The sequence below is a fragment of the Fundulus heteroclitus genome, chromosome 20, assembly GCF_011125445.2.
Source record: "Fundulus heteroclitus isolate FHET01 chromosome 20, MU-UCD_Fhet_4.1, whole genome shotgun sequence".
Classification (NCBI taxonomy): Eukaryota; Metazoa; Chordata; class Actinopteri; order Cyprinodontiformes; family Fundulidae; genus Fundulus; species Fundulus heteroclitus.
In genome coordinates this window covers 17,577,243-17,601,474 of record NC_046380.1, presented here as the reverse complement: position 1 = coordinate 17,601,474, position 24,232 = coordinate 17,577,243, and the positions used below count along the sequence as shown (strand labels likewise).

Below are 24,232 nucleotides of genomic sequence, written 5' to 3'. Positions count from 1 at the left end.
ACGGAAACTGATCAGACTTACGGCTCATTATTCAACGGGTACAAGGTCACAACAAAGCATTTACTGTCTGATGCATTTAACCAAATAGGTCTGACACCAGCATGTAGTAGAAGGTTTGTCTGTTTTTGGGCTGCACGCCGTCAGCTGCAGACGACCTTTCTTAAAAGGGACAGACGTAGACGGGCTGAGGGACCCTTTGAATTCAGGGTTACGTCTGTTGAGTAAAGGCCCATTCATACCTCACGTAAAAGACGGATACGGATACGTGTGGAGTGTTTTATACGTTCTAACCGTCGATTTCGTCCGTATTTTGACACGAAAATTGGGAGTTTACGATTACTGACGAAACGGAGCAATACTACCGGAAAAGGTGGGGGCGCTATTGAGTTTGTAGTACAAAATGTCAACAAAATCACGAAGGTTATAATTCTGGGCTTTAAACAATGGCGGGATTCGAGGAACGACTTGCGGAGCTTGTCCGCAACTACTGACACATATGATGTGTCGTGTCCGGGGCACAGGGACAAACAAAAAGTTTACTTACGGAGCAAATACAACAAAATCACGTCTTGGACCATCGCCATGTTTCATCAATGACGAATTATTGGCACCCAGCACTGCCACCTAGAGGAAATATTGGTTATTGTGCACCTCAACGGACGGAGGTATGAAGGAGTCAACGGATAGAACGCACGGACAGAAATACGGACATGTAGGCCAAACGTAGGGTATGAATGGACCGTAATAATTTCTCTCATCAAGAACTTTTTTTTTTCCCTCAGACAAAATTAGAAGAAAACTCAATAAAAGCCCCGTACAGTACAAGCAGAGCTGTAACAAAATATTAACCTAGTCTACATTAAAGTGTGAATTGAAATCAACACTATAAATCGTGCTATTAAATTATGTCACAGGCATTTTAGTTGTTTCTCTGCCCGTTAACTACTTCCAAACGCAGGCTTTTACAAGAGCTGCAGGTTCTTGTAGCTCGGCTCGCAGTTTGACAGGTGAAAACCTCCAGGATTCATGACTTTCTCCCAGTGACCCATGAGGTCAGAGACATGCATCTGACTGATTGGGAGCTTAAAACCAGGACTCCTATCAGCAGCTAGTCTAATTAAATCAACTCCAGCAAATCACGAACACTGGGATTTACAAGAGATTACAGCCTGCCCAGCCTAGCCCAGACCTCCTGAGAACAATGGCCCGTAATCTGTCTTAATTCCCCAGCTAATCAACCCGGGGGCTCTCAGTCTCCCGGCTGCAGAGGGAGGGAGCATCAGCTCACATCCGCCTAAACATTATAATAAATAAAGAGATTGCTCTTCAACCCTCATCTGCATCAAATGTAGAGCATGGATCTGCATTGACTTTAATACAAATTAACAAGCACTCACCAACATCACCAGTGGATTTCTCAGGCCTGAGAAATTAGAAATAATGTTTGCTGGGAGCCTCTCTTGCATACAAAACCTGACATTAAACAGAACTATATAGTTTATTGATTACATCGGACAGCAGTTTCATCAAAACCTATGATTGTCTCACATATTGCTGCAGCAATACGGGACTTTTAATTAAGGCTTTGCTAGGTTGTGTGAGCAGAGGCAGGACTTAAAAAGGACCAAACTTACTTTGATATTACGTATATTTAATGGTTTTTGTCTTTGTTTCACTTGGTGTTGTAGCTTTGTTAAGTCAACAGTAGGGCTGGGTATCATCTAGGATGAGCCGATTCGATATGATTCTCGATACACAGCTCGCGATACGATACGATTCTCGATATATAGCTCAGCTTGATTTGATTCCAATATCGATATTTATTACTTTGAATTAATGCTCAGTGATTCAATCACCAAAATCAGCCAAATATTATGTTTATGTTCTATTTATTGATCACAGACATATTAACAGGAAAATAAAGTGCATTTGCTTCAATGCATTTAACGTGTCACAGAAACCAAAAATGTGCCCAAACATCTGATTTTAGGGATAAAGGAGCTTCTAAAATCCTGTCGGCCGTTCCACAAATTCGTCTCACTTGCTCTCCTTCGCTGTGAACTGTAATGGTTGCGCTGTAATAACGCCCCCTAGAGGTTGGGAGTTATATCGATATTGAAAGCCAGAATATCGATATTAAATCGTTTTTAAAAATATCGATATTAATCTTTATATCGATTTTTATGCACAGCCCTAGTCAACAGCATCCCAGGTAATTTAAGATTTTCAATAAACTGAACTGCAATATTTGCAAAGGACTGTGTCAATGCTGGGTTTGGTATGCCGCTACATTTGCAGTGAATTTAAACTTCGCAGCATAATGATACATTTAAGTGACTCAACTATGAAAACCTGCAGCTAATTTTTTTGTCTCTTATTTGCTTTATTCCTGAAAAAAGAAAAAGAGGGAGAAAAAAAAAAGAAAACATCAGAAATGGTCAAAATTAGAATTCAGAGGTTAGATGGATCTCTGAATCATCCAGATAAAGCCAGATGGGTGTAGTAGTAGTATTATTATTATTATTATTATTATTATTATTATTATTATTATTATTATTATTATTATTATTATTATTATTATTATTATTATTATTATTATTATTATTATTATTATTATTATAAATATGAGTTGATTCGCCCTACTTTTGATGTGTAAATATTGCATAAATGATAATGTCAGATGTTTGAGTTCAGGGAGAGAGATGGAAACATTGTGATCGCAAGTAAACAAACCAGACTTAGAAAAATTGAATATCACCACAACACCTCACGTTTCCTAATGTAGTTAGTTTGCAGTGGTGGACACAGTCGCGTTAATCCGAAAGTAGACAATTGTGAATAGGGCTGGGCATCGATTCGAATTTCAAGAATCAATTTTATTCTCAAGATTTGGGACTGATTCAACCTGATCTCAAACTTCATGACTGTGTAGGTATGAAGCATATTGATACTAGTATATTAACATTTAACTGCAAATTAATAAAGTAGTGGTAGCAAATCGCGGCTGTAAGGACCAAACCCTCTCCCTGAATGTTGAGACATTTGCCTTCACAGACATGCTGTGGGGCAGAATACCCAAACAGGTCCAGGGTAGAAAATAGAGGACACCAGAGATATCTACAGCTGCCATTTCTATTCAATTCAAAAATACTTTATTAAACCAAAAGGGGAAATAAATTTGGACACTAACCTGGTGCATTATTAAAAATATGACATCAGAAATTCACCTCCTGGACTGAAGTGTGAAGGCTCGTCTGACACATGTTGCATCCATGCTTCCGACCACTAGGTGAAACTTGGCACTGTTTTGTCTTTGTCCTGCTGAGGTTTAGGAGCAGAACTAATAAACAGACTAACGCGGTTGTTAAGCTAAGTCGGCTCTCTGTGTGCTTTACTGATAAAAGCACAATATTACAGCTCCCCCATACATGGGCGTGCTGTGCGCATAATGTGAGCCACGCGGACTCTCCACGGACCTCTGAACCTTCATAGTTGCCTGCATTTGTTACAGTTTCCTACAATTCCCACAACTGGGTTTGTCACCAGCATCGCGTGAGGTGGAAGGAGACTGGACTTGGAGGGCTTCTGGGTCGCTGCATGGGCCAACGGGATTCATCCCCCCCACCACTAACACTTCTGTACAAAACACCAGCTATCTTAGTGCCTTACACCAATCCTCACGGGACATTTAACCAGCATGTGTAAAACAAGAAAACATGTTTCTTCTATACAGCAATGATGAAACTGATCTTTATTTATACTTTTCAATTCAAAAATAGAACACGTTAAATATATGATACCACTGATGTTACAATAATAAGTAACCCAAAACGTCACCATTTGTTTTGCGTTTGTTAAAGAATGATGATAGAGGGGGAAAGGGACCTCCAAAAAACGCTCAGCAATGTGTTCTGGGCTTCCAGCAGTGTTGCCATGTCCGCTAATTATCAGCGGCTTTGGGCTTGTTTATCTATACTGTTTACAAGGTATAGGTAATAGAGCAGAGATACCTGATAAATAATGAAATTACCTATTAATGATAAAAAAATATATCAAATAATATTCTTTCCATTAACAGTTGTTAGGTCACCCTCAGCCTTATGGTTTGTATAGTTGTTTTTTATTCTGGGGCTATGAGATGCGTATTTTATGCACTTGAGGAGTCAGCAAAACAGTACCCCCTACAGAATTTCGTAGAAAATGGTGTAACACCGGACTTTGACAACACCTTTGCTTCCTCAGCCATTCTAATGCCCTCAACACGTGCAGTAGTCCATTAAAGGCCTTTCTGTCAAACTCACAACGACAGCAGTCAATTGAACAGTAACAATGCCCACAAGGATAATTATAAAAGTTAATTATAGGCTACCATCATCATTTTTCAAATTTTCAAATAATTATAGTACTTGACTGAATACCAATGTCAATCAGGGGTATTTTAATGAAGGCTGATGGGGGGAAGAAAAAAAAAAACACAAGGAAACAGAATCGCTGATAAAACTCATTGATTTCTGCTCAGTGTGACCAATGACTGAACGGATAAGGCACCAGGATTAACTAAGCCTGACTGTTAGCCTGGTCTGGAGCAGGCTAGTTGCACAGGATAAATTGCCATGGTAACTTACGCGTTACTGCTTTTGTGAAAACAAAGCTTATGAGAATAATATTCTATCCATCTCAAAAGTTAAAGTTTAAAAGTAATTTATCCTGAACTAAAACGGCTGCTCCGGCCACGTGCGTGTCTCTTTTGTCTGAAGACGAGTGACAGACTGACAGCCAGTGGTTAGCGGCTAGCGTTAGTTTCCTCAAATTTAATTTACCTTCGGCTTAGCGGCTGCAAAATAAGCTAATATTTTTGAGTGCAGAATAGAAGTTTGCTAACCCTTTGGTCAGCTGTGCCCACCACTGTTAGTTTGAAAGAAAGAAAAATATAGTGCAAGGAAGAGCTATGAGAGATCAAAAACAGGGACTCAGGCATTAAACTTTGAGAAAGAGCAGCACCATCACCCGTCTAGCCACAGCTGTCCGACTTCCCCAGTTTGCTTTCAGGCTACAAATACTGTAACCCATACACAAGATCAACCAAAGAGCTGAAGATGACTTACTCCTTTTGTTTCGATAAAAAAACACATTTCTCTAATTTGCAAGAATGCCCAGCAGTTATTAACCATACCACATAAAATGTTTTCACATTTCTTTGAAAATGAATGTTTGACCGATGGGTGCAAAATCTCCCAGGAGATGTTTGGTTGGTTTAAGATCTGATTGGGTTAAGGAGTTCATCCTGCAATTGTTGGGTTGCCGGTTTGATCCCCCGTTCCGACCATCTCAGTCGTCGTGTCCTTGGGCAAGACACTTCACCCGAATTGCCTGCTGGCGATGTATGGCAGCCTCGTCTGTCAGTCTGCCCCAGGGCAGCTGTAGCTACTAACATAGCTCACCACCGTCAGGGTGTGGATGGGTAAATGAAGTACAAGCCATTTACCATTTATGCATTTTCCTGTAGCTTTCCCTTGAATCCTTCACATTTCAATTGGTGTTTGACATGAAACACAAGGCAAACTGCAAGATCTATTCCTCTTCACAAAATGAGCATATGAATATATCTAGCACACAACGACACAGCAGATGTGCAGAAATCTGACTCACTTAAGTGAAGCGTGAGCCGAGTAATCATATAAACAAGACCAAGTGCTCCATGTGACGGATGTGGCATCGGCTCAGTCTGTCCTCCCATCGGTTGCAGCTGTTTATCTGTTAATCTATCAACAGCGTGGGCTGAAGTAAACACGCCGCCCCGGTCTTCTCCTGCCTGCAGCATCATCAGCGTTATCAGTAATAAGTCCGGCAGGAGCTGCAGCTTCTTCCTGGAAGGGAATATTATGCCAGGAGCCTTCTAATGAAACGTGACTGATCCGACTTTCCCAGTGGCTTCAGGTTGTGGATGAAAAAAAGACTCTCTGATCTGCCTCACTGACAAAAAAAAAAAAAAAAACATTTGTTTCTAGGTTGTTTGGCAAATAGAGGGGGAACTGAAGATGCACATGTATCCATAGACTTTTAAAAGAAGGCTCTTTCACAGGAAGTGACATTGGAGCAGCCACGGGGGAGATGGCAGCCATGGGTGCCCTTGAAATTGCCTGACTCATTACTGCAGCAGCGGCAGCACTGCCATGCGTGGTGATGGCAGGCGCAGGGAGAGCTCACGGTCAGGCGCTGAAAGGCGGAGAGTGAACGACTGTGTGGTTTCACCCCCCCCGGCTACCAGGAGATCACTTCAGTGGCTGCAAGGCTCGGTCTCCTTTTTCAAAATCATCAACATCAAGAGAGGCAGATGGGGGGAAAAAAATGCTGTTGCATTCTCGATATTAACTTTCTGTCTGTGGTCTGATATAAAATAAAACTGGTTATATGATTGGCATTAATAGAGTCTGGAGCATTGACTGACATCCATGCTGCAGTGTGGGCTTCACCTAAACTAAAAAAAAAAAAAAAAATCAGCACAACTGCACAGTTTCCATTTGTTCCCTGACAGCCTATAGTATAACAGTCAGATCCCCAAACATGCATGGATAACAGCAGGATACAGCCCATTTCTCCTGGTATCTGCTCCTTCACTGCTGTTAGATAGAGCGGAAACGTATCCCGAGGGCGGCCCAACAGCAGGAAGAGTCGGTCCGGCGCTGCATCACCGAGGATGCACACAGCTCGCTGGCAGTCGCCGTCATCACATTTAAAGCTCAGCGGCTGCTGTGGCTTCCATTATGTCCTCTGCAGGATCTCGCTGTCGACTTTAGGCCACAGCTGCTTGATAATAAAGTGGCTCGCTTTGTCCAAACCCAGTTACTGTTACATCAACCTGGCCAGTTTCCAAGTTACAATTGAAGAATTTTCAAAATAACACTTAGCTTTAGTGTCATGTGGTGATACAGTGATCCACAAATATAACAATTTCCAAAACGATAGCGCCGATCAACCCTTGGATTAATTTTGACAAAACATCCTTTAGGGCTGCCATGGTACTTTTGTATAGTTAAAAACCTTTTCTGCGTGAGACAGTAGATACAAAGGTGGGTGATATGGACCATTTTTTTGGCCAAGTGCTGATACTCATCTTGCTATGTGTTTTTCATAAAAAAAAAAAAAAAAAAAGGCATCTCTGAATCAAAGCTTTACCTCGAAATGTCTCACAGGCATATGTTTTTAAAAACAAACAGCTGTAGATAAATGAGACATGGCTGAAAAATAACCTACTGGAATACATAGAAGTATAACTAGCATAGCATTGACCATTGATAAACAGTCTCATCTATTAAAAAAATAAAAATAGAAATTTTTAAAATCTCAATATATTGCCCAGCCCTATTAGATACTTGTTTCCATTCATCTGATTAATAAACCACTTTGCTCCAATCAATAAATATTGTTTTGCAAGTAGTCTTAATATAAAAGCAATTAAAACGACAATTCAAACCATGTTTATTTTCTTATGGAAAACTGGATGCTAAAATCTCAAAACAAAAAAGTTAGGAAAGTCTATTAAAAAAAAAAACTTGTGGCAGAACACACTTTATTAAGAAACCTGTAAAGTTTGTGTTTAACCACACTACGCAGAGACTTTTAAGGCCAAAAATCCCTCATGCCATTTTTTAAATTATTACACAAAATTACAATTCTGTGCTACAGAAGGCTACCATTTGAGGTAGGAATCATGATATCAAAAAGATGCAAAACCCCTACTGGAAGAACACATTAAGTTTAGACGAGGTAGGAAAACCGTGGCAGGACACACTATGGAAAAGTGTGCAGAAGCGAATCTGACTGGTTGTTGTAGAGAGCCTTTGATCTGCAAATATGATCATTATGATTATGGTGCAAATCCAACACCTTCCTTCCCTTGGTGCATGCTCTAACAACACTGCAGTGGGTCTTGATAAATGTAGTTAAAAAAAAAAAGTTTACAATTCAACTTCAGGTGTGTCACACCTCTTATGCCCAAATTTTACCCGCTAACCTGTTTTTAATAAACAATTTTAATTACTTAATGTGACAAATCAATTGTAATTTGCTTTAAAAGATTTTTTTAAGTTGTATTTTATTCATTTATGGTAAATTTATTAATGTATTGCCTAAATTGGTTTGTTCCATGATGTGAAGCCAATAAGAAAGAAAGGGTAATTCTGTTTTGCATATAGTGTTAGAAAATGAAGACTGAAAAATCAAGTAGAGGCCTTTATTATGCTCTTAAATGACACACATTAAAAACATTCAATGAATGTGTTACATCATGTTATTATTTGAGAACAAAAAATGGATTCTACCCAACCCTTGTTAAAAGTACACTTTTGTTTCGGCACTCCACATCCAAATAAGCTTCAGTGCCGACCCGCGCGATTGCCAGATCACATCCAATCACAAAACGTTTGCTCCAAGTGAAATCCCAGCGCCCTGATCCAAATGGCAGACTCGCAGACAAATCCTCCTCGTTCCCACCGTAATAGCCTTTATGTGCAAGAAAGCAACTATGTGCCGGGTGCCTGTGTGCCAGGTGTGTACACATCGCCGTGCAACAAATCGGGGATTCGGGGCGAGTACGTGGCTTAAAGCTTCGGCCATGTGGACACTTACGGGGTGGAAAAGGACGCAAATCAGCAGGAGGTAAAGCTCTCAACATGACGAGGCTTACGGCCTGAGGTCAACATAGTGACATGGCAGGCTTAGGGGATAACATCCTGACACACACACACACACTAAAAGCACGTGTGTTACTGGTCAGCCAAAAACCTGTCAACAGACTAATGGCAGAGAAGCCCTGACATAACGGATGGGTGACATAACTAGCCCTAGAAAGCCTCATGATAATCAGTATTTTAAGTTTCATTATAAGAAAAAAAGATTCTTATTACACAGGTATATCCAGAGCTATACTGGTCCAAACTGGCAAAAACCATCAAGTTAAAAGTTAATTCAGATCATTCAGATCATTCATAATGCCAGCCTATTGAGGCGTTTGTTTACTCAGGAACTCGCAGACAAATCAGCCATCGGCTGTCTGAAGGACGCCGTTTGTGCAAAAAAGGTAAACGAGTACATGCCGGCACTATTGTGCTTTTTGACTCCAGCCTCGGCGAGCTTTAGAGGCGAAAACAAAGAAATTTATGTTGTTTTCTGGGTCCGTATAATGAGCCCGTTTGGAGAAGGACGTCTGTGGTAAGCCTTTCATCTTGTAAACAGACAACAAATCCATCCATCAGCTGAACAATAAGCTATAACCTACACCATGCCACCTTTGCACAGCTGATTCAACATGGTGTTTACACAGCATACGAGCGGAACAAAGGGCCGTTTACATTTCCTACAATGTAGAGAAGTTGCTCAACGTTTCTTCAAAACAAACGGCAGAAGAATAACTCAATTTAATGTTCCTTTGTCAGGGGTGTGTAGACTTTCATCCCTTGGATCGGATGAGATTTCTGTTTATTTGGAGCAACTAGCCATAGGTTTGTTTTTAGCGTTTATTGTTATCAGCCCCTCTAACTATTAAAACTGTATCTTTACATTTCCCTTCAGGGAATTGCTTTCAATCTGAAAGAGCTGGGAAAATAAAACATGTTCAGCTGAGATATTATAAATCCTTTGATGGAAATAAAATGCGACGCCTGGGTCTCCGTTGATTCGTTTCTTCTGAAAGCCGGTGGGTGAACCGCTGCGTAGGGATGCCTGCACAGAGCTGCTAGATTCCCTGGATAATATTTTCCACCTCTCCTCTGAAGGTTTAGCCTGATGTCCAAATCAGGACGCAGCATCAGCTTGGCTGGGCTCTTAGTGAAATTAGGATTACTGTAGAGAATGCAATCTGGACCGACAAAAAAATTTGTGCATGTGCACCAATTTATTTCTGCCAATAAAGCCATTTTAATTAGAAGAAAGCGAAAGTGCCAGAGTTACTTGGGTTTTCCTTAGCTGATAGAGTACAGAGTAAGGTTCCCTCTTCTGCATCCGTCACAGTGCACTGCCTGCCAGCTGGCTGAAAGACGGCTGCTACACGTTCCCTCTGCTTACTGGTCACACTTTCTTCCATAGTTTGGCTGATCCTATAACTTCTGGACAGGTGTGACGCATATAAAATATACAACATGTTTTTAAATGTTAATATGGAACAAAATGAACCATGGAGTAAAACATTCCAAAAAAAGTAAAAAACAAAAGCAACTGGACTTGTTTTCCGTAGTTGAAGACGTTTCACTTCCTCTCCAGGAAGCTTTCTCAATTCAAAAATCTGGAGTAATGTGCAGTACCAAGCTTTATACTACTGCCAAACAAAGGCCGTGTAATGGCTTAGACAACATGCAAATTCAACAGAAACACGTCCACCCCTTAGTAATGGACGGTCGTTGAAGCCATTAAGCCAGCAGATCGAACAGAAACTGGTGCAACATTTGCATGTTATCTAAGCCATTACAAGGCCTTTGTTTGGCAGTAGTATAAAGCTTGGTACTGCACATTACTCCAGACTTTTTGAATTGAGAAAGCTTCCTGGAGAGGAAGCGAAACGTCTTCAACTACGAAAAACAAGTCCAGTTGCTTTGTTTTTTACTTTTTTTGGAATGACCATGACCTGGATGACTGAGAATCTTCACCAGCACATGGAGTAAACATTATAATCTATAAAAAGGCAAAAGGGCTCTCTAGGCTTGTGGAAACTATATACTGCTCCTCTACCACTTAAAAGATGTAAACATTAACTTATAGACAACAAAGACTGAACATGTTTATGTTTTTGTGGTTTTATGTGATGCAGGTCGAACAGGGAGCCCAGACCATGAGAGAACCCCGTCGCTAAAGCTAATAACAGCTAGCGTTAGCTTATGTTGTCCGGGCTGTTTACAACTTCTCTGATATACATTCAAGGGCTTTACTGACCTTTCTCCGTTGATGCTGAAACACCCGTGTCGTACTGTTAGCTTGGCACGTAGCACTGTTACGCTCACATTGTCTAATTTAAGCGTAATTTTACTGTTTCGCTGAAATGCACTGGATAAAACCTGGCTGAATAACTCGCTAGTTGGAGTTGCTTGCTTGTTATGCTAATTGACCCAATTCAACCTCCCAGGTATGTTTCATGTTATTCAACCCTTTGTGGGTGCAATTGTGTAATTGAATAAGTTGCCTTTCCAGATTAAATGTCAATTTTTAGTCTTGGACTTTGTGAAATAAATTTCTAATTGGTGCCACATAGTCCGGTGCGATTTCTCTGTTTTCCCCCCCTCTTTAAGACGCACTTTTTGAATGTTGTGACTTATATTCCAGAGCGACTTGTAGTCCATAAAGTACGGTACAAGAAAAAAAAAACACATTTGGTTTTTAGGAAATATTTCTCGCCAGAAAATTAAAACTAAAAACCAGAAAACAGACAATTAGGGTGTGGAAGGAAGTGCCACCCATCAAAGGTCACCTTACTAACTAACTAATACATCGAATTTAAAAAGAAATCCATTTTTGAGTGAAAACCGTAACAATATACTGCATTGATTTAGCAGCAGTTTGGAGTAATGTTCATTTTTTACAGTAAATAAAAACTATTTGATCATATTTTTGTGCAAATATTGACATCATTATGCCATCATGCCATGAAATTTTCATACAAATGCCTGTTTTAGCTGCAGCTTCCGTTTAGGCCATCTTTATAGGGCTGGGCGATGTGGGGAAAAAAAGAATATGGATAAAATAGAAATCATATTGATCGATAATCAACAATTTCAAAATATATATTTTAAGTGCAGCCCTGGCCATTTTATGCTGTTGCTTAGTGACCTAATTTTAGATACAGAACACAAACACTAAATTCAAACTCAACGTTTATTCAACCAACTTTTTACCTGAACAGCCAGTTTTTAAAAAGAACGTGTGCTCTCTGAACTCTGAAGGGGGCGGAGCTTGATGGCAGAGCGTCTCTGGGTCTGCATTTGTGATTGGTTGGGAGTATGTAATGACTGTAATATTAACCTACATCCCTAGAATGTAAAAAGGAAAACTTTTATTCTATTGAACTTTTTATTGACCAGTTTCCCCCCCCCCCCCCATCAGCGACATAAGTCTATCAATAAATATTGTTATTGAGTTATCGTCCAGCCCTACATCTTTATGAGCCAGAATTATGAAGGTGAGTGCGTTACGCTTGACACCTGATTTCCATGTTTGAGACTAATTTTCAATTATTTATTTTTTTTCAGAAGCAGGATACAAAAAGTAGGAACTGTAATCACCACCGTCCAATAATGCGTTAGAGGCTTGGTAACATCCAATCAGTGCTCAACTAAAGGCCTATTTCACAGTTTTTTCAATGTTATCACTAAAGCAAATGTTAACTCAAAGCTCCAATACATACATAACTGTACACTACCACACTAAATATAGATGTATAAATCCTTTTTGTGAGAAAGGGGATTTAGATTTAGATGTGTGCAATACTAAAGATCTCTACAATATTTAATTTTGTTATACATTAAATGGACAATAATTACACCATCATTAAAAAAAAAAAACAATAAAAATTGTTTATATTCCATTAACAATATAACTGGTCAACAGTTACAAAAAGCAAAACATTATTATGGTTAGATGGTACTACAACTGAAGAGCAGGGAGTTGACAGCCCCCCCCTTGACTATATATTTATCTACCAATCTCCTTGCATGTAAAACAAGAAAGCACATTAGATTTGTCAAACTGAAACCTCCATCAGCGGCTGCATAATGTTCCCGATGCAGCCACTCGGCCTGCTGTCACTAACAGCAGGAAGCAGTGGGAATTGATCGACTGTGAATCACCTCGGCGGCACAAGGCGACCATATAAACCCAAACTGGTGGCAGAAAACACACGATAGGCAATGAAGTGAAAAGATGAACAACACTAAATGAATACACTGTTGGAGAAAAAAAACGCACTATAAAAACAAAAACCTTTTATTTCTTTGGTTCATTCTCCCTCAGAATGAAACCATGAATACCCTGAAATGATTTGAGAAGTGAACAATATTTGCCGTTTTCTTTTTTCCCCCCATCTCAGATACTAAAAGATGAGTCACATCTCCCAAACAAAGACAAATTCAGAAAGCATAGGGAGGAGAGGGAGACACAGCTGAACCGCTCTGGAATACAAAACAGTTCAACAACAAAAAAAAGGGGCAAAGTTCTGGCTCTCTACCTATCAAATCCCATTTTGCTCATCAGCGAACTTTCCCACACTACAGACACTCTTAAGGTTTATTTCATAACATGCCACCAAGCTGCTTTGGCATGTGCCTGCCCCCCTCGGCCACATTAACGCCGCAAAGAGACCCGATTGCTGCCGCTCTTTAACACATCCTCATCATATTGTTTTGGCATTTAGCTAAGCACTGCTAAGCCTCATGTTAAGTGAAGTTTGCGCCTGCAGGCAGAGCTCACACACATTCGTTCCTATTTGACACAAAGCTCTCGTCTGTTTACTGGAAACAGAAACGAAAAGGAAAATTATGCAGGCAACAGCCACTATACACACACTATGCTATGGACCAAATTAAAAAAAGAAGAAAAAAACAACATACCCACTATTAAGGGCGGCCTCCATCTCATGTTTGTTTGTCCAGTAAGAATTAGACATTACATAAATCATCCAAAAAGGAGAGCACAGGGCCAAGCTTGTCGGGGGTCAGGGCTGCTTTTGGACGGAGCGCTCGCTCTCTTTCAGCGTTTGTGGATCTGGCTAAGCGTCCAAGGCTCTTGCCAGAATACAAAATGCTAAACTCGCCGCCTTGAAAAGAAGTCTAAGCAGCGATGAGGAGCTGGTGGCCAAGAAGAGAGAAGCATCTTGTGCTGGGCCTAATTACTTCTGTTCAAGGATTTCACACTGTTGACCTTTCTCAAGCGCGGCGCCTGATAGGAAACTAAAGATGACAGCGCCGATATTAGCTGTACTCCGACATGTTGGTGAAAACGCCAGCTCATAATGTTTAGAGGTTACACTTCTGACTTACCAAGATGGCTACTTAGTAGTGCGTCTAAAACCTTTAGTTAGCCCTCAAAAACATGCAAATTGATCATATTATAAGTCAATGCATTTGTATTTATTTCCCCAAGATGGATTGGGACTTAATATTTTAAAATCGGCCAACTGAGTAAAAGTTGTACGGATGAATTTATACTAGGGGACGAAAACAAAGTGATGAAGAAAGAGTGTAGAGAACCTCATGCAGTGCTGCAAAAAGCTTTATGAGGATGTCGGCTGGTTTAAATTTAAGCTCCACAAGGACTGCAGAAAACAGCTTAAGTAATTCAATAACTTTCAACTATAACTCTATAACTTAAGCAAGTTAAATATAACTTAATATAAAGGGGTATTCTTTGTCTCTGAATGGAAAAGCAATAGACTCCTAAGCCAGTTTACTGAACTTTAGCCTGTTGTAGTGCTGAAACAGTATTTAGCTACTTATTCCTGCTTTTAAACCAGGCATCCAAAAACATTCAGTCTCATGGAGAAGGAGCTTAAAGGCTATAAATTATCTAGACGTTTTGATTTCATTTTCCAAAGAAGCAAAAGGCCAGCTTCAGGAGCCCTAATTTAGGACATCTTTAAGGTAATTTCAAACTTATTATGGAAAGTTCAGACATAGGAAAAGCTTTTTAAGGCATTTAATTTGATAAGAACTTGACATTCTTCAGGTATTTCCTGGATTTCTTAACATTTTAGACATCAGCTTTCAGATTCCCTCTGCTGTGTGTCGTTTCTAAGCACCTTTCTTCACCACTTAAATCATCCGTCCCATTAATGGGCGTAAAGTTAGAGAGAAATCAACTATAGTCAAAATAACCTGCCATTGATCCAAACTGCTTTACGGGATTACAGAAGAGTCTGGCTGTGTGGGAAAACATGCAGTAAACTTACTAGAGATAATAAGATCTGCTGGTGATTAGAGTCGGACGATTTCCGGCTTCGCTGGTTCTGAGCGAAGCTTTTCCGATCAGTGATTGCTGCATCAGTGGTTCTCAGGAACAGGACTGCCCTTCGTGTTTTAGATGCAGCTCTGCTCCGGCGCTCCCGATTTAAATGACTTCTTTATAGTCACCAGTTGCAGCAGAAGCCTGTTAAACATCTATTTATCAAATATACACTGCAAAAATGGATCTAAAAATAAGTAAAATGTTCTTAAAATTAATGTTTTTGTCCTAGATTTGAGCAGGTAAATAAGATTATCTGCCAATGGAATGAGTATTTTTACACTTAATAGGAACAAATGATCTCTGTCATCTCATTTCAAGTACAGTATATCTAATTATCTTATTTTTGGGGTAAAGATACTTAGTCCATTGGCAGATAATCTTATTTATCTGCTCAAATCAAGGAAAAATACACAAATTTCAAGAAAAATGTACTTACTTTTAGTTCCTTTTTAGCAGTGTAACAGCCAGGTCAGTGGGTCCAGAGGACCAGGGTAGAGAAATGTCACTAATTGATAGCGGTGTCAACACTCTTCGCTGTAGATGGTGTGACTGAGACAAGACCGACTAATGGCGGATGTACACTGCACGATATTTCCAATCATTGTACCTGGTTCCTTTTTTTTTCTTGCATTCATCCCAATCCATATCGTTATCGCAACAATTACCAATATCGAAAGTTTTCCCAATACCGTGCAGCTCTAGTGCACCTCTTAAAACTATAGATAATTTAAATATGCAGTTATGATTTTTAGTTATAGGCCAAATCCCTCAAACCTTTTAAGCATGCCTTTGATCCATGCAATACAAAAATAAGCAGCCATAAATTTACTTTATAAAACAATCTCCATTTAATTCTTCATGCTCCTCTTGGGGGATCTGAGGCCAGCAGGGAAATGTAATCCCCCCCCCCCCCCCCCAGTGACTCGTGCTCTGAGCTCGACTGAACCTGGAAGACCTCTAAACGACATGATGGCTATTATTCAGCAATTCTGTTCCCTCATCAGATAGAGTTCATAATTCAGTCACAGTCTGCTCTCCGATTCGGAGCGCCAGAGCCAAATGGACCTCTCCGTGTCAACGGTGTATTTTTAGACGAGTCAAAGAGGACCGCATCATGAATAGTCAAAGGCTGCAGCAACCTCAGAGATGCAGCACAGCTGAAGCAACAATGTTGGTCATGTGATTTGGGATCTGACTGGCTAGACTAAATTTATTATGGGTTTTCTCCAATCTACAAAGAGTCAAAATATACATAAAGGCAGAAATATATAAATACATCTGCACCAATATTTGGTTAAGTTCAGCTCCGTTTGTAGCAATCAGGACGCATGTGAAATAATTCATAAAGTTTATTCAACTCCAGGAGTATAATGTCATCTAGTTTTATACATATTAAAACCAGTTTTGAGACATCTTAGAAATCACGTTGGTACAACCTAGATGGCCAAATTCAACAGTCTGGTAGAGCATCTGGTTTATTATTCCCTTAACCTTGTGTTCACAGTAGTATGCAGTCAGCACCATGTGCCACAGAGGATATTAGGGGTGGGTAATATTGGCCTTAAAATTGTATCTTTTTTTGTGGCATTTATTGTAATTACAATAAAAGATTGTTTTAAAAGTACTTTTTGGCAGAGTTTTCTAGACAACTCAATGGCTGTGACTGCATGTCAAAGCCCCTCCAATAAATGCTGCTCTTCAACACACCCATTTCAAAATAGGCACTTCAGGACACCTGTTATATAGGGAAGTGTGGTTCATACAGCAAAACTCGACACATTGAAGCAGCACCGTGCAAATTTTAAACCAAGTAAATTGAGATGTATTAAATGAAACTTTGGGTCAATATACAGCATTTGACACTTATAGATGCTCCGTGCGGGCTGCCCTTCTCTAAAACTCGCATTTTTTACCTGAGTGGATTGAACCCGTCACTGAACGCGTCATGAGACCTAGAGCGGCGCTTAAAGTTTAAAGCATGCAAACAGTGTTTAGGGTCTGATAAGATTCATATCCAAGCCCAAAAAGTCCCATAGAAGTCCCTTTGCGAACATTTTAAATTATGACACTTACCTGACCAGACATATTTTTGGTTCTCTGATGTAAGATTTAATCTAGAGGGATGAACGTGGGCTTGTCTTTACAAGTAACAGAATGACTTCTCAGACAGCTGGTCTAAACTGATCTGCTATCAGATTTCAAAACACGGAAGGAGATTTTTTTTTATTTTGCGGCAGCACAATGTTGTCAGTAGCCTTCAGGGGTGCTAAATCTGGAAGTTACATGTCTTCTCCTGCATTGTCTACATTTCAATTGTTTACTTTTGAATCACTGCTGCACCTTATACTGTACTGTAATTTAATTTTACTGCAATTTACAAGCTGTATGCAATGAAATTTCGTTCTGTAAACACAATAATTACAGTTTTAAAAAGAATTTTTGTACAATTTCTCTGCATACAAAATGACAAAGTTGTCTAAGTCTAAGTCTAGTGCCCCTAGTGGCTAAAAGTTACAATGTGCTGCTTTAACTGTATCTAATCATATATTTTTATTTATTGATTGATGTACTCATGGAACCAATATTGGAGAAAATAGTAAAAGTAACAACCCTGACAATACATTCACCATTGCTTTGAATTTGTGTTTGCCACAAGAAGTCAAAATTCTTTCACAATTATAAAAAAAAAGGTGGAGTGTCCCCTCCAGGTCAGTCTTTACCTCAAGCGGAGGAGTTTAAGCATCTTAACGTCTTGTTCAGGAGCGATCGTAGGATGGAACGAGAGACTGGCAGATGGATTGGGGGTTCTTCTGCAGCGATGTGGGTGCTGCTCAGGTCTGTTTTGGTGAAGAGAGAGTTGAGCCAAAAAGCCAAGCTTTCGACTTACTGGTCAGTCTACGTTCCAGCCCTCACCCATGATCACGAGGCATGGATCATGCCTGAAAGAATGAGATCTCTGATACAAGCAGCCCAAATTAGCTTCCTCCAGAGGGTGACGGGCTCAAAGTAGAGCCGCTGCTTCTCAGTCAGTCGAGTTGGTTTGGTCAACTAACCAGGATTGCCCCCTAAAAACCTCCCTTTGGAGGTTTTCAGGACATGTCCCACTAGGTGGAGACCAGGGGAAGACCCAGAACTCAATGGAGGGACTACATATCCTGTCTGCCCTGGGATTGCCTTGGGATCCTCCTGAATGATGCCGCTAGGGAGGGGGATGTCTGGGCCTGTTGCCCCAGTTCTAGCCAGTTTCTTTGATCTAAAGCCAACGGATAGATGGTTGAACGTGGGACAATCTGTTGTTCTGACAGTACACTGATAAAAAAAACTAATCAAAATAGGTTTTGGAACAAATACATCAGCACATATCAAGCTTCTAGAACAGCCTTAATAAAGACTCAGGCTAAATCCCATTTAAATTTGAGGAATAAGCTGAAAAGCCGGGTCTGTCCCCGGACACTAACCAGTTCACTCAACACCAACTCTTCAGATTATGACAACAGGAGTTAAATACCCAGACTGAATTTTACCAGAACCATGCATTCATAGCTAAATAACAGCACTGTTACGAGTAGAAGTTGCCATAATTAATTCAACCGAACATTAGCTGTGCTTACGCACACATCTAGGCCCGTCTGTGTAATTATGAAGCTGTGTGAACAGGAGATAATCCGCAATAAATCCAAACTTGCACAACCAAGTCTTGAGGGTGTTATTTTTTTTTCCCCACTCAATGATTATTCAATCCAGGAAAAAAAAATTAAAAATTAGAAAATAAAATATGAAGTAGGCCACAAACGTACAATCCCCAAATAATCGGTTTTCGCAGCCATGGTGGGTGTATGTAAATTTCTGACCAGAGCAATACATAGGTAATGTGAAGCATGAAAATTGGAGAGTATTAGAGGGGAGGAAGCTGGAATGCGTTCCTATGCATCGTGAAGCGCCAAAGGAACCGGATTAGGAGCTTTGTTTCACAGTTATTGGATTTTTGGCTCAGCGGGAAAGGAATTATTCAAACACGGAGAGGAAAGGAAAAAAACACTGAACCATTCTTGTTCACGTGGAAAACTCAACCCAGCATACAAACATATGACACACTTGAGCTTTTTAGGGGGCGAGTTTATGTCCTTGCAGCCACTGCCAGCTCCTGTCAAAAAATCCTGGATGTGAAGGGGAATGAATCATTGAGGGGTCAAAGCATTACACTGCTTGTACTTCACAAACCCTTTAAATCTGCCGGCACATTCAAATTTCATGTGCTGCTGAGTCAAGATCTCTAAACCGAGACAAACCAGACAAATTTCACATTTATTAAAAACACTACTGGGGCGTGAACGTGGCAGGAAATGTTGGGGGGAGAAAGAGAAAAGCATTGAGTAAAGAGATTCTGCCCCTCCCTTACCTGCCGCTGCACACTGCAGAGTCAGATGGCTGAAAACAGATCATTTCGGTTTTCCCTCGCTGATAAGAAATTAAACAAATGAATAAAAAAATAATAATAATGCATTTGGCTGTTTAATATTTCCAGTTTAGGAAAAACTTTGACAGTAATGGAGAAATAAAGGAGCACCGCCATCACTCCTATTGATCTAATATTTTAAAACTGCAGACGGGCTACCTGAGCAGTAGGGCTGTGCATAAAAATCGATATAAAGATTAATATCGATATTTTTAAAAACGATTTAATATCGATATTCTGGCTTTCAATATCGATATACCTCTCAACCTCTAGGGGGCGTTATTACAGCGCAACCATTACAGTTCACAGCGAAGGAGAGCAAGTGAGACGAATTTGTGGAACGGCCGACAGGATTTTAGAAGCTCCTTTGTCCCTAAAATCAGATGTTTGGGCACATTTTTGGTTTCTGTGACACGTTAAATGCATTGAAGCAAATGCACTTTATTTTCCTGTTAATATGTCTGTGATCAATAAATAGAACATAAACATAATATTTGGCTGATTTTGGTGATTGAATCACTGAGCATTAATTCAAAGTAATAAATATCGATATTGGAATCAAATCAAGCTGAGCCATGTATCGAGAATCGTATCATATCGTGAGCTGTGTATCGAGAATCGTATCGAATCGGCTCATCCTAGATGATACCCAGCCCTACTGAGCAGATAGCCTAACTAACCAGCTAACGGCTTCTCTTACATAAATTCCTCAATAAAAAAGGTGAATAAAAAAAAGGATATCCTGAGCTATAACCATGATTAATCAAAATTCTGTTAAAACGTTTGAAGCATTTATTCTAGATTTTAGCTTAATGTATAATCATGTTATAGAGTTTAATTTAAAACCTCTGTTGCAAGTTTGTGGATTTTTTTTATTTATTTAAAAAAGTACCACATCATCCCGGCCCATCAGTACCTGCTATTGGAGCAGAGGCGGCGTTCCAGTCGGGATTACAACCTTTAAATCCATAACTTTGACGGGACCGTTTACCTTTATTAGCCTCCACAGACGCTGAAAGCTGACGTCCATGTTTCACACTGCGAAAACGAAACTGAAAATAAGTCAAATTTTCTTAAATTAGTCTATTTGTCCTTGACTTGAGCACATAAATGAGTTGTTCTTATTTTAAGTGCAAAAATCTTATTCCATTGGCAAATCATCTTATCTCCATCATCTTATTTAGAGGGAAGAATATCTAATTATCTTATTTTAGGGGTCAAAATACTCACTTCATTGGCAGATCGTCTTATTTACCTGCTCAAATCAAGGACAGACTAATTTCAAGAAAATTTGACTTATTTTTAGTTCCGTTTTTGCAGTGGCATTTACGCGATTCGTTTAATATCTATGCTAAGGTTAGCTTATTTTATTTAAATGTTAAAAAAAAGTAAATGATTTTCACCATTAGGTGTAGGTTAAATGTTGTTTGCAAAAAAAAATAAAATGCCAACTGTTGTTTGGTGTGAAGTAAACAGAAAATGTGGACTACAGAGGAGCTTAAATTGAAACATAATATTATGTTTTGCAACCTCTGAGTAGAAATTTCAAAGTAGTGAACAGAGTACTGCCCCCTTCCCCACATGTTGTGTGTGGGGTAGATTCCCACCTTGATACTCTGATTTGTCCCTGCAGAAGAAACAACCACAGGCGTGGAAGCGTGGCCCCAGGAATCTACCCGGGATCCTGGAAAAGGTTGTGTCTGTCTGGCTGCACCTTACAAGCAGCTCGCCCCATGCCGTCTCGTCTCTTTGCTCAGTTCCATTTATCACCGCAGAAACAATGAGTTCAACACCCTCTGATTACAGCAAGAGTCACAAACCAGAATATAATGGCTACCTAAAGTCAGCGGACTCATCCTGGGCTTCAGTAATAGAAGCAAACTATTCACACAAACCCGCCCCAAACAGCTTTTACTGTGGGCTCTGAGGTTTAACTCTAAAACAGACCAGGCAGCTGCTGCGGTCTGAAAGAGCTCGGCTGTGAAGTTAGCGTTACTAAAAACGAGCTGCCGGAGCGCCTTTGCTCCTACTGACCTGGATCTCCTCGAACGCCTCGTCGATGGTGGTCACCTGGTGCTGCTCGTGCAGCGCCGGCTCGTCACAGAAGAAGCACACCAGGCTTTTGTCGGTCAGGCAGAAGAGCTTGACCTTCTCGTGGTCCTTGCAGGGGTAGGAGCTCCTCTGCGCGTTCAGGATGGCGTCGAGCGGGAACGCCGAGTACCGCTCGACGATGTTGGACAGCTTGAGGCTCGGCGACAGGAGCGGGTCGGCGAAGGTCCTCCGGCACTCGGGGCAGTCGCGCGACCCGTGCGGCTCCTGCCTGCTCCAGTGCTCGGTGATGCACTTCCGGCAGAAGTAGTGCTCGCAGCCGAAGCTGACGGGGTCCTGGTAGATGCTGAGGCAGATGGAACAGAGGAGCTCGTCCTTCAGACAGCAAGCCATTTGCAGAGGCGGAGGCGGAGCGGCATTCAAAGAGGGAACGGCGTTCTGAAGCGGAGAGCGCGCTCGGTTTAATCTGCGAGCAGACGGCTCACGGCCATGCGAGTGCGGACTGGGAAGATCGTAGGAATGCTTCAGGACGCTGTTGGAGAGGGGGAAGAGAGAAGATACGATGCATCAAGCCTTTAACCTGACTGGTCCCCTTTTTAAAAGTAAAAAGTGACATTAACTAAATGGACTGAGATAAGAGCTCATTAACTATTAAAGGGTTTTTATAACTTCACACGAGCTGCTACAGAGCTGAGTCTAACCTAAAGCTGGTGAGAGATTATTGAATCATACAAATCATTGCTACAACTCAAATAATCCTAACTATTAAGAGAGACGCTACAGAAACCAGAGCTTCCCGCCTCTTAAGGGTCAAGTGTCACCTGATTTCAGTCATTCTAGATGTGGCCTTGTGGCTGGAGCATTGTGCTCGTGTCCTGGAGGTTCTGGGTTCAACTCCCACAGACTGAGCAAGACCCTTAACCCCAGATTGCTCCCCGGGTGCCGCACAGTGCCAGCCCACTGCTCCCCGAGGTTAAATGGGTTAAAATGCAGAGAACAAATTTAATTTTAATGTATGTTGCAGTGACAATAAAGATTATTATTGCCATTTTACCCTGGATTTTGAATTTATTTGTGTCTCCTGGACTTTGACTAGGCCATTCTAACACATGAATGCACTTGATCCAAACCATTTAAAGTCACTGCCCTGCTGGTAATGTCAGCCCGTGCCATCCAGCCATTTGCCGCCTCTGAAAGGATTTCTTCCAGGATCGTCCTATATTATCTATCTTCAAATCCACTCAGGACAAGAGAAGAACCCGCCTGGTGTGTTCCTAAGAAGTCTTCAGGTCGACGTTTAATTCATTGATGTTTTTCTTCTAAATTTTTGGGGCTCACAGGTTGACTCTAGTGTCCAATTAGCTGATTGGTGGAGGAAGCTGGTTGATTTTATTTAGAGCTGTAAGGGTAAAACGGGGCTAAACACAAATACACACTCAGATTTCAATAATTAAAGAAGTTAATTGGCTGTTAGTTATAATTAAGATGCTGCTGCCTTATTTATACCCTAAACATATAGTTTCCGTGTAGATTCCATCTATTCAGCGCCTATAAAATAAAATAAAAACCCAGGTAAGTTTCACTTTAACAGCTTCCCGCTTATCGGCGTCGACACCTGGAGCGTTTTAAGGAAACGCTCTTTCACTTCCTCAACTCAGTAATTATTGCCCTCTCTATCTCTCTTTTCTCTCTCATAACGCCAACCACAGACTGCCAGGCGACCAACAGGCAAACACCTGCAGCCCTGTCCTCTGTTGCTGTCGACCTACCTTCCTACCCGGAGTCCTTTTAAATTCCCCCCCTCATCGGAATACTTTTCGACAGCCCCGAACAGGTCATTTCATTGCTGTCATCAATTAAAAACTACCCCGAGTGAGACACATACTATAAAAGAAGCACATGCTTCATTTACCTAGCTCGATTCGATACCTAGCTGGATCTGGAAACACAACAGACAAGGCAAGAAGAAAAAAAAGAGCCACGACAGGAGGATGAATGACACAATAAAAAGGCGTAGCATCAATCAATTAAACCTGCTGGTCAATAATATGTAACCTTATTTAAACACACACGGCGTGAACTTAACTTAACGTGACATTTCCCACGACAAAAACGCGTTAAAAGCGGAGGGAACAAGCGTTAACCTACCGACCTCTCCGCAGCGACATCAGCGGCTTCGGTGTGAGTGTCTTTTCAGGAAGGAGACCAACACACAGCGGCAACGGACGATACCAACTGCGTTAAACACGGAGGGGTGCTGGAAGGGGGTAAACAGTCTGTAAAAAATAAAATACGTGTCCAATATGAACACTTCAACAAAATAATATAAGTTATATAAATAAGCGGAGTCTTTTTAAATTAATAAAAAAAGATTTTCAGCGTGGAGTAGAGTGGTTTAAATCTAACGGATAACCCCCCCGCCCCCTCCGCATTTCTAAGAATGGAGTGACCCACACTCGGCTGCTCTCCCCGCTGTTAGCGGTTACATTCATGGGAAGAAAACAGCAAAACAGTCAAAGAAACGCTTAATTCGTTCAATAAATGGCTTTAGTTACATTTCGGTTTTGGGTCTGACACAAATAAAGAGATTTGTCACAGTTCGGAAAACGTTTTCATGGATCGAAAAAGACAGACTTAGCAAAGGGCTGCAGTGTTCGTCTTCCACCAGCAGATGTCAGCAGTGTCCACAGAAATCATTGAATTCAGGCTACAAGCATTAAATAAAGCTGGTAAAGATTTCTATCG

The 24,232-nt window shown here is 40.7% G+C and overlaps 1 protein-coding gene across 3 annotated transcripts in view; it reads right to left on the bottom strand.

Moving 5' to 3' along the window:
• The window catches only part of trim62.1 (tripartite motif containing 62, tandem duplicate 1), a 62,666-nt gene extending 38,926 nt beyond the window's left edge, over window positions 1-23,740 (bottom strand). The window contains exons 1-2 of one of the 3 annotated variants that reach the window (XM_012881383.3): window positions 23,640-23,740; window positions 21,473-22,019 (exon numbers count right to left, since the gene is read on the bottom strand). In XM_012881383.3, coding sequence (XP_012736837.1) covers window positions 21,473-21,880 — 408 coding nt within the window. In that variant the 5' untranslated portion in view covers window positions 21,881-22,019; window positions 23,640-23,740. Of the gene's footprint in view, window positions 1-21,472; window positions 22,020-23,399; window positions 23,511-23,635 lie in introns of those variants that run through there. The other 2 variants (XM_021307984.2, XM_021307985.2) reach the window with 2 other exon arrangements.
• Window positions 23,741-24,232: the final 492 nt, after the last annotated feature.